The sequence below is a fragment of the Culex quinquefasciatus genome, chromosome 3 (assembly GCF_015732765.1).
Source record: "Culex quinquefasciatus strain JHB chromosome 3, VPISU_Cqui_1.0_pri_paternal, whole genome shotgun sequence".
Taxonomy (NCBI): Eukaryota; Metazoa; Arthropoda; class Insecta; order Diptera; family Culicidae; genus Culex; species Culex quinquefasciatus.
The window spans coordinates 68518124-68534948 of NC_051863.1; the positions used below are offsets into that span (position 1 = coordinate 68518124).

The 16825-nt window shown below is 41.3% G+C and overlaps 2 protein-coding genes across 6 annotated transcripts; both read left to right on the forward strand.

The window, feature by feature from the left end:
* Positions 1 to 726: 726 nt before the first annotated feature.
* Positions 727 to 16475, forward strand: LOC6051292 (EF-hand domain-containing family member C2). 5 transcript variants are annotated; one of them, XM_038263376.1, is made up of 8 exons: positions 727 to 1106; positions 1213 to 1271; positions 1342 to 1434; positions 1497 to 2038; positions 14500 to 15013; positions 15073 to 15402; positions 15458 to 16095; positions 16157 to 16475. In XM_038263376.1, the coding sequence occupies exons 3-8, from the start codon at positions 1384 to 1386 to the stop codon at positions 16365 to 16367; spliced, it is 2286 nt and encodes a 761-aa protein (XP_038119304.1). In that variant the 5' UTR covers positions 727 to 1106; positions 1213 to 1271; positions 1342 to 1383; the 3' UTR covers positions 16368 to 16475. The 5 variants fall into 5 exon arrangements, with proteins under 5 accessions (XP_038119304.1, XP_038119307.1, XP_038119302.1 ...); XM_038263379.1 differs by having other exon boundaries at positions 1350 to 1434; XM_038263377.1 differs by having other exon boundaries at positions 783 to 832.
* Positions 12815 to 14459, forward strand: LOC6051291. The gene is made up of 2 exons (XM_038263380.1): positions 12815 to 12987; positions 13051 to 14459. Exon 2 carries the CDS (start codon positions 13064 to 13066, stop codon positions 14300 to 14302), a length of 1239 nt encoding a protein of 412 aa, XP_038119308.1. The 5' UTR covers positions 12815 to 12987; positions 13051 to 13063; the 3' UTR covers positions 14303 to 14459.
* Positions 16476 to 16825: the final 350 nt, after the last annotated feature.

Below are 16825 nucleotides of genomic sequence, written 5' to 3' on the forward strand. Positions count from 1 at the left end.
CCGGAACCGGCATGAAGTCCATAAACGAAGCCATCCGCGGAATTCAGCGATGGAAACTGCATCCGGCAACTTAAGACAGGATTATCGCAGCTCACATCAGGCCTCTGAATCGACAAATAACACTCCCGGCTAGACTGTAATGTCGTTTTGATTTGCCGTCGAATTTTCCATTATTTTATGCGTTTCATTCTCAATCTAAAAGAGCTTTTTAATGTTATCCCACAATTAAAAAATATTATTTTACAAACCTCTTATTGAAATTTTAGTCCGCTTGAAAATAAGCACACGTGCAGTTATGTGCTTGTCAAGTGACGTGCTTACCAGAAAAGTAAGCACGAGAAAAGAAAAAAGTGACGTGCATCACCATAGACTCTGAAAAACATGCGTGCTTGGTGACGACTTGATACCCGTCTCCTATGATTTAAGCACGACACCGTGCATATCAATCAACCCTGGTTCTGTGTACAAGGCTTTTACACAGATTCTGTGTATTCCAGGTTTTGGACAATCTGTGTCAAATTTTACACAGATCTGTGTTATCTGGATTTTGCGTGTAAGAAATACATTGTATAAAAAAGCAAAAACTGCTAGAATGGAAGTGCTCCATTTTCTAAGTAAAGTGATTGTAAATAGGCCATTACTCTTTATATTTATGTACAAAAAGCCCTACCCGACAAACTTCGTTCTGCCTTTTTTTTGTTTGCTGACGTTTTTGATTTTTTTGCTTCTTCAGCCTCCTGTGTTCTAAATTTGATTTTACGTAATTTTTCCCATACAATCTGCAGATTTTCCGGAATCGGTTCCAAAGTGGCCAAAGTTGTAACTTTTTAGCGTAAGAACCTTCCTTGGACTTATACGAACCCAACGCAACAAAGATCACCTCAAACCCACGTTCCGTGTTTAATTGATTCGCGTTCCTACAAAACCGTCGAAATTTTATATATATATTGATACCGAATTTGTATCAAATTTGTGGCCGACACGTGTCTGAAATCAATATTATTTGTTAAAGTGGCTAATGTGCTCAAAAAGTAACACTACCTAAGAAATGTTTCTTACGGGTTCAATTCTAGATGTTTCCTATGGAGATAGGATCTTTTGAAAATGTAATCTAGCATTCAGCTCTTATTCAGTTTTTTGTTAATTTGACTAATTAAATATCTTCGAAATTTCCCCCTAAAACCCGTACCTGTTTTGTTGAAAATACCATAGTTACAAGCTAACGTAAATAACTACACAGACGACCAGGGAACTAGGATCCCGAAAATGAGGTAACCAAGGGAATGAAGGCTCCTGTTTTGTTGATACTTCAAGAAGGTTCACAAAACTCACTTTTTCAAGCTTGACAGGCGGATTCCGCATAAATAGTCAATTAACTTCAAAATGCTTCGCTGTTCCGGACTTCCGTTTCTTCCGGGAAACACCTTTCCGGATGTGAGTATCGCGACTTCCGTTCAAACATCTGTCTTCGTCACAGCAAAACCACTTCGTTACAGCTCAGCCAAACGCGCTTCCACAAGTCGCACCACTTTGACCGCTGGAGCCGAACGTGCATGCTAGCGGACCAGAAACGACCCGGAATCGGTGGCAAGCAGTACTCCCCGACCGATGGCCCCGAGTACTGTCTCCCTTCATTGTACCCACCCCGCCAGGGCCCACTACTCCCGTCGTGGCTATCGTACGACCGGAAGGTCCTTTGCTTTCACGGCTTCTTCCAGGAAACCCTGTCCGAGGTGGACCGCATTCCGTACCAGATCCGGAAGGTGAAAATCCTGTACTACCTCGAGGACGGCACGATGCAGGTCAGTGAGCCACGCACCATGAATTCCGGCATTCCGCAGGGTTGCCTGGTGACGCGCCAGCGCATTCCCCGGCCGGTGCCGTACGACGGGGAGTTCACCTCGCTGCTTGACCTCAACATCAACCACACGGTGCAGTTGTTCGATCGCGTGTACACAATCACCGGATGTGACGACTTTACGCGCCGTTTTCTGAACAGGCTGGGCGTGTCCGTGCCGGAATGTGTCGAGCCACCGATGTAAGTAATACAAATTTCTCAGCTTTCTAACCACGGATTAATATTTCCAAAAAAAAAGAGTTTTTCTTCTCCATCGGTACTTCTTAGTAAATAGTTTTCAAAGAATATTTCAAAATATTACAAAAATCAAAGCGATACAAAATGTTTAGAAATTTCCTTAGATCAGTTTCCACGACTTTAAAAATACGTTTTTGAGTAAACTTATTATTGATTCTGTGCAAAACATTGCACAAAATCAAATTTGATTGTGCACGTGCGACAAGTTAGCACGACAGCAACGAATTTCTGAACTTTTTTTTTCTGATCGTTTGCATGAAAAGTATTCTTAAAAACGGCTATCAAAAAAATGACATTTAATCAGTTTCTGAGCAAAATTCAATAAGCGTTTCCTTTTTTCGTTTCACTTAAACATTTCACTTCAAATTAGGGACATAAGTAGCCCAACTGTGCTGACAGGGCTGACAGGTTACCAGATAAATCTGGAAAAGCCAGATTTTTCAAGTGTTAGCCAGAAGAAATATTTTCCATTATCTGTGCCAGATTTCGATAGATTTAGGAAGATTTTTCATTTTCAAATTTACGAGTTTAATTGATTTTTGATATTTATATGAAAATGTAAATACAATGAGCGAGTTGTGGCGCTATAACCACGGCAAATAGAGTCCAGGGCATTTGTGGAAATACAATGTCCCATCCCCGAGGGTCCCGGAGCACCAAAACTTCTTAGCATGGTGCTCCCAACGATTTATTGCCTAAACCAGGGGTGCCCAATCTTTTGGCCCTGCGGGCCAGATCTGACTTTTCTAAACCAGTGGCGGGCCGGAACAAAAGTTTGATAAAAGTTGAAAATGTATTTTTTTTAATTTAAGGTTCTTTCAAGTCTAGAGTTTTTTTTCAAATGTTTTTTATGTGTCCTATCAATAAATAAACTAGTGTTAGTTCATGACCTTGGTTTTAAAAAGATAAACAAAGAAAAATTTCAAAAATTTGTTTATTTGATTTTTTTTGTTTAAAATTGTTTGGGTTTGTTTTGTTTATGAAAAAAAATATTTTTGCTCGCTGATTTCTTTACTTATTTTGGACTTTTTAAAAATTCTATAATTTTTTGCAGCAATCTTTATTTTCAGTATGACTAAATTGCTGTCTGTAAGCTCTTTCAAACAAAACTTTTTCACTGCAAAGTTTTACTAAAAAATACTTTTTTTTTGCTTAGCCACTTATTGAAAAAATCAATTTTAATCAAGTTCCTCAAAAAAGAAAAGCTTCGATTTGCAGCAAACATGGTACAAATTATATTTTTTTTTAATTAAATGTCTTTTGTGCAGTTTTAGACAGCGATACAAGTTTTTTTTCATTTAACAATTTTACGAAATGGATAATTTCGTTATCTTTCGCCATTTTACAGTTTATTGGTTGATTCTGAGACTTTTAATAAAGAAATGACATGAGTAAATTAAAACATTATAAAAAAAATGCATTCCAAAGAAAAAATATTTCAAAATTACAAAGCCAAATCAAAATAATAGTTGAATTCACATCATTTTATCGCAAAAAAATGATCTCAAGTTTATTTTTTTTGTTTAGACACTCAATTTTTTAATTAATATTTCATGATCAGCGTTAGGGGCCGGTCATAGAACTATTTTGAAAAGTCGTCGCGGGCCGGATGAAATGACGCGGGCCGTACGTTGGACAGGCCTGCCCTAAACAAACAGGAACGTGAGCGGGGGATCCCCACGTTTCTTCCTCCCTTGTAGATTCAGAAATGTATTGTTATTTGAACACTCGTGCTCAAACTCAATGCAATTAAACGAATCATCTTTGCGGTTAACTTTACGCAGTTGGCCTGGCCGCTTTAACGTTTGTGATGTTTCAAAGGAATTTATTGCATTGGGGCACTGCAATTGTTAATAATGACAAGAGGATGCTAGGCGTTAATCAACCTAAGGCATTTTCCAGGATGCCCTCGAAAGACTGGCTGCGCTAGGGTTAGATTAGATTAGATTAGAAAATGTAAATACAACGTTTTTGAGGCCGAAAACCAATTAAACAATTAGAATTTTACAAGTTTTTGAAATTATTCATATCAATTCTCCCCTTCACCATTTACACTCGAACCCAGATGATTTGACACCAACTGTTGTCAAACGAACGGGGTCACTTTTTAGTTTGATACCCCTTTTGTACGGAGTTCACACACACTACCAAACGTTTGTGATAGTGTGTGTGAGCGCCGTATATAAAGTGACATTTCTGGTACGTTCGTTTGAACAGCCAGTGCGGCACTGAGTGCCACACTCGTCGGTGCCAGTTTTGGTTCAAACGAACATTCTTTTTCAGTGTGCATGGAACTCGCATGAAACTGAAAAAATATCGAGTGCGGCACTAGAGTTTCAGTTCCAAGATGGCGGCGAAACTCGTGCGGAACTAGCGCGAGTTTCTTCAGAGAAACACTTTGACAGCTCTGAGTGCGGCACTCAGTGTGGAACTATCCATCAAACGAACGTACCATCCGTCACGTTTAAGTTTTGGTACGTTCGTTTGAGGACTAGTTCTGCACTAAGTCAAATGGTACGTTCGTTTGATGGCTAGTTCCACACTGCGTGCCGCACTCAGAGCTGTCAAAGTGCTACTTTGAAGAAACTCACGCTAGTTCCGCACGAGTTTCGTCGCGATCAGTTTCTTGCGAGTTCCACGCACACTGACAAATGATGTTCGATTGAACCACAGCAGACACCGACGAGTGCGGCACTCAATGCCGCACCGGCTCTTCAAACGAACGTACCAAAAGATACCTGATTTGCCGCACTCAGAGCTGTCAAATGGTCCATTCGTTTGAACAGCCAGTGCGGCACTGAGTGGAACTCGCGCTAGCTCTGCACGAGTTTCGCCGCCATCTTAGAACTGAAACTCTAGTCCGCACGCGATTTTTTTTTTCAGTTTCATGCGAGTCCCACGCACACTAACAAAGACGTTTGTTCGAACCGCACCGGTTCTTCAAATTAACGTACCATTTGACTTTGTCAAACCAACGGGATACAAAGTAAAAAGTGTCAAACGAAAAATTGACCAACCACAGGGGGTTGAGCTGAAAACTCTAAAATTACTTAAGAATACTGAGTATTAGAGGTGGGCAAAATCGCTCTTTTTTAGGAGCCGCTCATTTTCGTTCGCTCTTTAAAAAGAGTCACTCTTTTGAACGGCTCTTTCGCTCTTTTTCAAAATATAGATAAAACCCGATTTAATCCCACCAGGGGTGAGATAGAGCCTTTCTTACTAAAGAATATAACTTCTCTCAATTCACAACATCGACTTGATACAAAAAATCTTATGATGAAAGCAAGGTATTATTAATGATGTGTTTTCTAAAAGAAATTGAAAACACAATTTTCACCTATCGAATATTTTTAATCGTACAAATTCTTAGCTTCCAATGCGCAAGTGACGACACACACCGCGGTTTTGGTTTTCTAGTTTTGGTACGAGCCCAAAAACCGAACAAAGCAGGCGCAAAGCAAAACCGAGTTAAATCGGATTTATGGGAGCTGAGAACGGCGTGACACAAAATTTTGCAAAATTTTACCGCATACGAACATCACTCGACCTCCACGGAATTTATTTTCTCAAAATTCGAGGGTTCGAGCATAGACTAATTAAAGACTAAACACTCCGAACAAAATTTTCCAAAAAATATGACTCATAAGCTGTGAACCGCGGGTACTACGTTGAACCGCATCGGCTCGCCCACGGGCTCGCCCCTTGTATGACAGATCAACCTGGCAGCGCTGGCCTTTTTCGATTCTGTTTTGTGCTGATTTACGCGCGCATCTTGTTTGGTTTTGTTTTGTTTTGCAATCAAGGCAGCAGGCAGCAAATAAATCTGTTCAACAGATCGCCGACGACCTCACCGCCGGATGATTGGTATCATCTCAAATCCGGTCAACTCGGTGGTCCCGATTGCCTGCGACACTCTACCCAAGGTCGGAGTTTTGGACACTAGGCGCGTGTTAGGCATTTCCACGCTGGAAATTATCCGTGCCAACACGTTCATCGGTGAGGTTGTCGACATCGACGGGTCAACATTCCGGTCATCGGAGGTCACTCCGGCGAGACCATCATCCCAGTGCATCCCAGAGCTTCCCAAGAGCAAGATTGCCGCCCTGACGGAACGCATTCAAGAGGTCCTCATAGCCATGGCCAGTGCCGGAGCCTGTTTTGCCCTCGCTCTGGCCCAGAGCCACTTACTTCTCATAGCCGCTGCTGCTGGGCAAGAACAGTCTCGAGAAGAGCCTTGGTCTGTCCAAGGTGAACGACTACGAACAGGAGCTGCTGAAGAAGGTTATTCCAAAGCTGATGAAAAACATCCAGAATGAACAAAAAAACAATTTATCTAGATTAAGTCGAAAATGTTTGTAATCAATTTATTGAACATAAATATTCAAGTGCATGATAAAAAGTATCCGCAACGTTATTGCTGAGGTTCGGAATGCCAAGTTGGCAGTTCAGGGCAAAAATCTTGGCCGTGTGGAGGTACGCCCAGATGGCGTCTGCATGAACTTTCTTGCCTTTTAGGGTGACGATTTCGGGTTGGAGGAGGTCGGTTTTTCCCCGGCGATATCAAACGGTGGCGGCCCACGTCTTGACTCTAGATACGCCGACTTTGCTTGGCAAACCCGACGGTGTTCACGTGGTGATGATTAACAGATTGTGAGGCCCTTGTTGCCGTTCGAATCCCGGAATGGCCTTCAAGCGTAGGCGTTTCCACCGTTCAGCAGACACGCGGAATGTGAATCGCTAGAAATTCGACCGCCCTCGGGATTTCACTTGGGATCAAAACAAAAACACAAACAATAACATTCCGCGAAATGTCAGGTAAAAGTCAGAGCTGCCAGTTGATGACATTTCGATCTGTCATTTTTTGACAGTGAACCGGCCGTGCCGAGGGGTCATAAAAAGGTTGAGTCATGGTTCAGAGCCCACTGTGTAGTCTTTTATTAGTCTATGGTTCGAGATAGACGAGTTCTATCAAGGTGAATCGATAGAGCGTCGAAAATCGATGCAGTGTGATTTTTTGGCGATTTTTCCGATTAAAATTCATGCTGAATCGACATATTTACGAAGCTGGAAATGACGTCTTGGCTTAAAGTAAAACCTATACCTTTCTTTAGTAAGAAAGGCAAAAAGTAAATCGTTCTAAAAATTGATCGGGATTGCCGATCGATGTCAAATTTGTTTCAGATGGTCACTCATGGTCTGTACTATGAATGTAGGAAGAAATTTCGAATAAAATCAGAAATGAAAAATGTTGGCGAAGGTCACCAGGTGGGCTTTTACCTTTTTTTAGGGATTTTGTTTCTTATGGTAGGTCAATCAAACGGCTCTAACTCCAGAACCATATTATGAATCTGGATGAAAATTTGGGAGGTTGTAGAGCTCGAAAAATGCAATTTTGAGATAAATAAAAGATATGAAAATGAAAAAATTGGACCATATTTTCATTTGGAAACTGTGTATTTTCTGGAAAAGTCTGGCCGCATCCGAAAACAGATGGATAATTCGAAATTTGCGCGGCAACTCGCCCAGGTTCAGCACACTAGCTTTCATCTGCATTTAGGAGAATCGAAATCGGATTTATGGGAGCTGAGAACGGCGCGACACAAAATTTTGCAAAATTTTACCACATACGAACATCACTCGACCTCCACGGAATTTATTTTCTCAAAATTCGAGGGTTCGAGATAGACGAGTTCTATCAAGGTGAATCGATAGAGCGTCGAAAATCGATGCAGTGTGATTTTTTAGCGATTTTTCGGTTTAAAATTCATGCTGAATCGACATATTTACGAAGCTGGAAATGACGTCCTGGCTTAAAGTAAAACCTATACCTTTCTTTAGTAAGAAAGGCAAAAAGGATATTTTTTAAGAATGATGTGATTTTTAAAGCTATTTCACATTTGATTTATATAAATTATTAAAAAAATAACTAAAAATGAAAAGATGCCCTTAAAAAATCATGAAAAAATCATCTCTATGTCAAAATTTCTACTTGAACCTTAACGTTTGAATTATTAATTTGCATCCAAACTTAAATCTAGGACTTTGAAGAAATTGCTATTAATTTTAAAATGGCGTTTATTTCTGCGAACATTAAACTTATGCTGATATTTTATTAAAAGAAAATATTCTGTTAACTCTTTTGTACATTCTGATTTGATCGATAATGTTTATAAACGCTGAAGTTTATTCGGGCAGGAGGAATTATTTTTTCCTAAATCTCTAAGCTATTTAGTAGATTTTTGATAACAATTTACAAGTTAAGCAAATTTAAATGCTCAAATTTGTATTCGGGTAATACTTTGATGTACGATGAATACAATTAAAAGTTGCTTCGTTTTGTTTTAAAAATTCATATACTTTTGAAATTCAAAAAAAACAACAGGAAACTGAATATATATGCTTGAAAACTTTTAAGTGGTGTTCGAAGATTGACATCAATGCTATTGAGAGTCTTTCAATATATATTGATGAGAAAGTTGCTATAGACTCCCCAATGAAACATGACGATTCAGCTCTGAAAATAGCTCCTCATTAACATGCCCTTTTAATTGAATTTAATTGAAACGTACTTTTTTGCAATTCCGTCGTGAAACTGCTTACTTTTCCTGTCATTCTTGAACGACGAAATAGCCTACTTTTCTGTACCAAAAATAACAGAATCGAATAGCAACACTTTTTCAAAATAAATGCTTAAAAGTTCTACTTTTCAGCACTCAAATGGGTGCTGAAAAGTTCAACTTTTCAGCACTTGTTTCGAAAAGTAACACTTTTCAACATTTTTTTGATTTAAACGGTTCATTGACAAAATACATGAAAATTTGACATAAAATTTCACTCAGTGTGTTTTTTGGAATTGCAAAAAATGTTGTATGGAACTCGTTGCAAAACTTGATTTTTTCAGCACTCTTCGTATTTATCCAACTCGGTGAACCTCGTTGGATAAATGTACGACTCGTGCTGAAAAAATCCTCTTTTTGCAACTTGTTGCATAAACTACTATTTTGCAATTCCGTCGTGAAACTACTTACTTTTCCTGTCATTCTTGAACGACGAAATAGCCTACTTTTCTGTACCAAAAATAACAGAATCAACACTTTTCAAAATAAATGCTGAAAAGTTCTACTTTTCAGCACTCAAATGGGTGCTGAAAAGTTTAACTTTTCAGCACTTGTTTCGAAAAGTAACACTTTTCAATTTTTTTTTTGATTTGAACGATTTATTGACAAAATACATGAAAATTTGACATAAAATTTCACTCAGTGTGTGTTTTTTGGAATTGCAAAATAGTAGTTTATGCAACAAGTTGCAAAAAGAGGATTTTTTCAACACGAGTCGTACATTTATCCAACGAGGTTCACCGAGTTGGATAAATACGAAGAGTGCTGAAAAAATCAAGTTTTGCAACGAGTTCCATACAATTTTTTTTGCAATTCCAAAAAATACATACTGAGCGAAATTTTATGTCAAATTTTCATGTATTTTGTCAATAAATCGTTTAAATCAAAAAAAATGTTGAAAAGTGTTACTTTTCGAAACAAGTGCTGAAAAGTTCAACTTTTCAGCACCCATTAGAGTGCTGAAAAGTAGAACTTTTCAGCATTTATTTTGAAAAGTGTTGCTATTCGATTCTGTTATTTTTGGTACAGAAAAGTAGGCTATTTCGTCGTTCAAGAATGACAGGAAAGGTAAATAGTTTCACGACGGAATTGCAAAAAATGCTGTATGGAATTCGGTGCAAAACTTGATTTTTTCAGCACTAGCATGTACGACTCGTGCTGAAAAAATCCTCTTTTTGCAACTTGTTGCATAAACTACTATTTTACAATCATTGAAATATTTGAAATTGTATTTTCAATTCTCAAAAACAACTGTTACAAATACAAATTTGTTACAAATTTAATAAATTATATTTATAACAAAAACGAAACGAAACTATTGGCACTACGCCCCCCGGAGCATGGCCTTCCTCTAACGTGGGATTTCTGCTCCAGCGCCTCTGACGAGACAGGAGAAACCGGGACCGACGTTTTACTTCACCATCCGATAGAAGCTCAGTGGATAAGGCGGGAATCGAACCCGCGTCTCATAGCATCATCGGGATCGGCAGCCGAAGCCGCTACCCCTGCGCCACGAGACCCACAAGTTAATTTTAAAACTTAGACCATTTTGCAACGATTCTTTCAAATGACCGGAGTTTAAAAAAGAACCGTGGTTCTTTTTTTTGTGAGCCATGGTTCGTTCGCTCTTTTTAATGAACCGGCTCTTTGAGCGGCTCGCTCTTTTTTTGCCCACCTCTACTGAGTATACTAACGATTTTCCAGTATACTTGTTAGTATACTAACCGAAAAGCAATAAACTGTTAGTATATTAAGATACTCTCAGTATATTGGTCAGTATACTGGCGATATGTAAAGGAAATAATAAGTACACTAACATATATTTTGATATACTGGTTAACATGATAATTATAGCTCTAAGAATTTACAACCCCTTGGGGTTGAGTTATAATTGGTAGATTTTCGTTTGCCAATTTTTTCCAAATTTGTTTTCGGCACTTGGCCAGATGTTTACAATTTTGTAATGCCGAGTAATATCAAAGTATTATTGAAATCCTATTTAGACCCGAGATTTGTCTGATCACGCCTTCCGTCGGACGGGGAAGTAAATGTTGGCCCGGTTTGACCTAAAGGGTTAGGTCGTTAGCTCAGTCCAGGTGTAGGAGTCGTCTCCCTGGGTCCTGTTTCGGTGGAGTCGCTAGTAGGCAGTTGGACTAACAATCCAAAGGTCGTCTGCTCGAATCCCGGGGTAGATGAAAGCTTAGGTGCTGCAGAGCGAATAATTTAGATTTTTTTAGATCAAACAAATTCTATAAAGAAATCACAATTCGACGTTGTCGTGCTATCTTGTCGCACCCGCCATTTCGACGTTCCGAGAAAAACGCATTTTGGCCTTGAATAAACAAAAACGAAAGCACACAATGTAAACAACAATAAACACGTTTTGTTTGGCTGACCATTATGTGCATTGTCCCGAAGTTTTGTCGAAGTTGGTTGCTGGAGTCCCGAGTTACAATTACAAATGTTTACACTAGTTTAACTTGCACGTGCGTCAAACGCGTTCTGACCTGAAATCTTTTTAGCCAGTTGTCGCACTTACATCAATTTTCAGGGAGTGTCAAGATAGCACGACAAGATTGAAACTACTTTTATATGTACAGTGACAAAAATGCAAAGAGATTTTTCGGATTTCGTTGAATATCTCAGGATTGAAATCGAATTTTGGGGATCTGTGAAGGTCAAAAGGTGAGGCATTGTGAGCTGCACAAAATGGCGTTCTTAACTCAATTTGACCCAAAATGCACGTACGACAAGTTAGCACGACGGCGACGAATTGTAAACTTAATAATAGTTTTTTGTTTCAAGCACACGGTGTTAGATGGCGGGTCTAAAATTTCCCATAGTAGGTCCAACTTTCTGTTTAGGTCCAAAATACAGTCAAAAACTATTTAACAATTCAACATTTCATGTGATGTGATAACAAACTGATAAGAGTTACAAAAATAATGTAAATATCCTACAGTCATGTCGACGGTAACATTTCAAAAGGCATCATGTACATTTTGACACTTTCTGGGTTATTGTATATTCTGAAAGTACTTCTAATAAGCTACCTCTCCACCAAAAGTGAGCAAAAGTTACTTCATTAAAGTCTGTTTAATCATGATTTTAAATAAAGTAACATAAACAAAATCTCTGTCATCAGCAGTCCCTGTTTATATAGCCCTGTCAACCTGTCAAACAAAAGGCTACATAAACCTCGTGACGAAAAAAAAGCAACATGAAAAAAGCGCCATGTACATTCGACGAAGAAAAACGAATTATAACAAAGCGCCCCCCTCAGTGACAGCAGGGTGATATCGACGTTGGTGATTTCAAAAGAAGTTATGTTTGTTTTTCTCAAATAAAATTACGGAAATAATGTTTTATTGAATATGGATGATCAAGTATCAACAAAAGCAACGTTTTTCATCGTTTGTTATCATAAGAACATCTTATTTTGCTTTTATATAAAAATGGTAATCGAAAATGGATGCTCAACATTCAAATGCGTTTTTCTCAAAACGCATGGTTTGTACATGATGCTTTTTGAAATGTTGGCATCGATGTGCGTAAAATTAGCTACAAATTCAGCCGCAAATGGCATGTTTTGGTTTAACTGTTCTTGGGAACAAACCTGAATAAGGTACCAGCTATTTAAGCTGGTCCATAATAGGGACATCTACAGTAGATCTACCGTATCTAAAATATATTTTTTGCAATTCCGTCGTGAAACTACTTACTTTTCCTGTCATTCTTGAACGACGAAATAGCCTACTTTTCTGTTCCAAAAATAACAGAATCGAATAGCAACACTTTTCAAAATAAATGCTAAAAAGTTCTACTTTTCAGCACTCAAATGGGTGCTGAAAAGTTGAACTTTTCAGCACTTGTTTCGAAAAGTAACACTCTTCAACATTTTTTTGATTTAAACGAATTATTGACACAATACATGAAAATTTGACATAAAATTTCACTCAATGTGTGTTTTTTGCAATTGCAAAAACTCGTTGCAAAACTTGATTTTTTCAGCACTCTTCGTATTTATCCAACTCGGTGAACCTCGTTGTACTGAAAAAATCCTCTTTTTGCAACTTGTTGCATAAACTACTATTAAAACAAGGTCAAAAACAGAATCGATCTCGTAATGTTCAGAACCTTTCAGAACGATCCGTGAAACATTTTGCCAGTGTGTTAGTTTGACAGCTGATTACACTTCAAGTTCATTACTGAACCATTTTTTGTGTTGTTTATTTGTGCGCCTGGCGCTAGAAAGCGTTGAGAACCTTATCTTTGGTAAGAATATTATAGGGCATTCTGCCGAAAAAAACAGAATATTTCAATCCGGGTTTGTTATAGCGCTCTCAGCACAATGACGGAACCAGACTTTACCAACCCGGATTTGACGGCCGAGCTGGCTGAAATCATCAAACAAGAACCGTTGGAACTCAAACCCGAGGGAGCTGAAATTCCATCATGTTCAACCAAGCAAAATCAGCCAACGAAACCACAACCGCAACAACAGGAGCCGGAGCAGATGGAGGACGAATGGCCACCGATTCCTAACTGGCAAAACCCCAAACGGGAGCGCTTTGGGTCCATCAGAAATGATCCTTATACCGACGAGGCACTGTACGCTCGCGTGTTGGATCCACGCTGCGATCCGGACTGGCCACTGGCCCATCTCTATCCGATTTACTTGAGCAACTTCCGCTGTTCCAATCTGAACATGTGCCAGACGGCTGTCCGGCAGTGCTTTGCTGCACGGGGTTTGCTGGTGCGTTGGTGCTTCAGCCGAGCCGACGATTACTTTCGGCAGTTCCAGCGGAAAGCCAACCTGTACGATGGACTGATTTACTTTGGTTCGGAAAATGAAGCGATCCGTGCGATGAACGCCTGCAACAACCAGCGCTACAACCATTACACGATGAATGCGTTTCCTGGCCGCGAGCCGGTGTACTTCCGGGCGGATCGTAGCATCCAGTACCGGAACATGCGCTTCGGTTACGTCTACAGCGAGGAATTTCTGTGGCGCCATCTGGTTCGTTACGGAGCCGGACCCAACACCGTGGTCAAGTTCGACATCAGCAACGGCGCGGCCGAATTCCACAACGTCGCTCAAATGCAAAAGGCACTCGCAGAAGAGCGCCAGTTTGTACCGTCGCCGGTGGCCCACGATCAGGCTCTCCGAAAGCAACGCTACATCGAAAGTGACGTGAAGGACCAGATTCTGGATAGCGTTCGACAGAATCCGTCCTCCGTTGAACTCGATCTGAACGATCCGTTCCTCGAGGCGATACAAACCAATAACCGGCCGAATGCAATCAAGTGCTGGGGTCCGCCGGAACAGGGCACCGGAAAGGGCGTGATTGGAATTCCGCTGACAAAGAAGCAGATGGCGAGTAAGCTGGCAAACATGCGCGGGGTCGCCGAACGGGCTTTGGCCGAAGGACGCACCCCAAACTACTTTGGGAGAACAAAGGAAGATCAGAAGATGCTGCGGCGGATCTACCACGAAGTTCGTTGCGAGCAGCAGCAGAAGAAAAGGGGCACGGGTAGAAACCGCCATGTTGAGGAATCCAACCATGATGGCGAGGAGTTTGATGTTTGAGTTGTTTGAATCTTCATTTCTGGACTATTTAGTGCAACGTTTGAATTTCATGAGTTGCATTTGACTTGAAACTACTTTTTGTTATTTTATTCCATCGAATGTGTTTTGTTATCTATTGTTACTTGATATCTCTATCAAATAAATAAACTCCAATGAATTTAAATTTATAAGTGTTGTTTGAAAATGATTCTTCACAGCGATCCAAGCACGGAGCTCCGCAAGAAGCAGGACGCTGCCAAGCTGGCCAAACGACCCGCCTACAAGATCGACACGCTGGGCAAGTTTCTCGAGTACGATCGCAAAGTGCTCCGCTTCCAGGGCTTCTGGGACGATCGGTCCAGTCTGTTTGGCGACCTGCACGAGCTGGAGGTGCTGTACCATCTGAGCGATGATACGTTCGAAGTCAAGGAAAAACTGCCGCTCAATTCCGGTCGGGACTCGAACGGAATGTTTCTGCGGAGGGGCCGCCTGCCGAAGCAGTTTGATCGACTCCCGGTGATGGGCGAGGGAACGCCGGTGACGGTGCTAAACGTGCTGGGCGGGGGACTTAAGGGCGGTCGATACCTGACGGACAGCGTTGGGATCGGGAAGAGGGATGACAATTACTATCGGGACGCGGACTTGGCGATCGGGAAGATGATCAACGTTTATGGCAGAACGATCATGCTGACTAGTTGCGATCGATACACGCAGGATTATTACAGGACGAAGGTAGGGAGATGATTGTGGGTTTAGAGATCTCCGATATTAACCGTTTTTTACGATTCCAGTTTGGTTGCGAAGACTTCACCCCCATCCAGGGCTACAGCGTCATTAGGGACGAATACCAACGGCGGTGCCGTCGCGAACGAGAGCTTCCGCCGTACAATGGCTGGGGATCGCACGAGGACTCCGAGGGTAACTGCATCACGGTGGAACCGCACCCGCCCAAGATCGACTTCCGCAAGTTTGTCATCTACGATCGGTGCAATCTGCGCTTCGGATCGCGCATGATCTCCAAAATTAAGGAGAACAACGATCGGTTCTTCGTTATTACGTACTATCTGAGCGACGATACGGTGTCGGTGTACGAGCTTCAAATCAGGAACTCGGGCTTCCAGGTAATTTCTGTACACTCACAAATCTAAAATACCTCACAATGCCTTATCTTTTTAGGGTGGAGAGTTCATCAAACGTGCCAGAGTTCTAACCCCGAATCAAGACATCTTCACGCCGAACCGACCATCGTACTACAAAGCCCAAGACTTCTATCTCGGCACGACCGTCATTCTACAAGACCACAAATTCAACGTAACAAACGCCGACATCTACGCGCTCAAATTCATGGAGTCGCACTGCGAAGAGTTCCCACTCTCCAATGTGTCCAAAATCGTCCAGAAAATCCGTAACGCCCTGCAACCGATCTACAAGGATTACGTGGCCAGACACATGTCCAAAGTGGTGCACAAGAAGATCGACGACGTGAGCGTGGCCACCGTGAGTTACGAAGCCCTTCGAGACATGCTGCTGGAACTGCTCGGCGACCAAATCGTTGACCAGGAAATTGTCACCCTGTGCCGTCAGTTTTCAGCCGAGTCCAAACAGCACGTCAAGTGCGACAAGGAGCTAGTTCGATCGGCGGTTCATGCCGAGCTAACCCGAGACTTGTGGCACGACTTGCAGCGCACCAAAGAACACTTGTACCACCAAGATCCGACCTCGGACGGTTGGATGACGCCGAGTCAGATCGTGAAAACCATCAAAGCCTGCCGAATCCCGCTGGACAACGCCCTCATCGATGGAATGTTGGAAGTGTAAGTCAAAATACCTCTTACGTAACCCCGCATCCCTTAAACGACCCAAACCCCGTTCCAGCCTTAACCGGAACCACCGGGGTGACATCGAGGTGAGTGATTTCCTGAGCATGCTGAACCCGATTGAGGCACCCTGTAAGCCACTGCAGCCGCTCAACATCAAGCACGACATTTGCTTCTTCACGCCGTACCGCGTGACGGGTAACCTGATCGACTGGGACAAGCTGTTGGCCAGCATCGACCTCGAGAGTAGCCTCACGACGCAGACGTAACGGTCAAAATTTGCACTGCCAAAGCATTGTGTGTCAATTGGGTATTTATTTGTGAGCGATTTGGAATGCACCGATTTTGAAGGAATGATTTTTTAAATAATCGGCAAATGGGTTGTGTTTTTGCAGAAAAACTGAGAATGTCCATGTCTTTGGCGTGTGATGTGTCCATCCATCAATGATTCCACTAGTCTAATCAGCTACCCTGGAAAACCGTTCTCGTACAGGTTCTTCCATAGCTCTTCGTGATCGTGTTTTTACAACACCAATTTCAATTGCTCCTGAAAATTGAAAATGCAGTACGCTCCTGTACTCAATAACTTCGTGCGATTCCAGTTTGGCATTGTACTCCTCTTTGAACTTCTTGAAGTTGTCAAGCTTGTCTGACTGCGACTTATACCCCTTTATCTCGTCGCAATGCCAGCGAAAGTAATGTTTTTTTTTTTTTTCAACATCTTTGG

Excerpts from the sequence above, each read along its gene's own strand:
- LOC6051292 (XM_038263374.1), top strand. The coding sequence starts at position 1,384 with ATGCTTCGCTGTTCCGGACTTCCGTTTCTTCCGGGAAACACCTTTCCG. Across the intron at positions 2,039-14,499 it reads GAATGTGTCGAGCCACCGAT|CGATCCAAGCACGGAGCTCC; the intron begins GTAAGTAATACA and ends GATTCTTCACAG. Across the intron at positions 15,014-15,072 it reads AGGATTATTACAGGACGAAG|TTTGGTTGCGAAGACTTCAC; the intron begins GTAGGGAGATGA and ends TTACGATTCCAG.
- LOC6051291 (XM_038263380.1), top strand. The coding sequence starts at position 13,064 with ATGACGGAACCAGACTTTACCAACCCGGATTTGACGGCCGAGCTGGCT.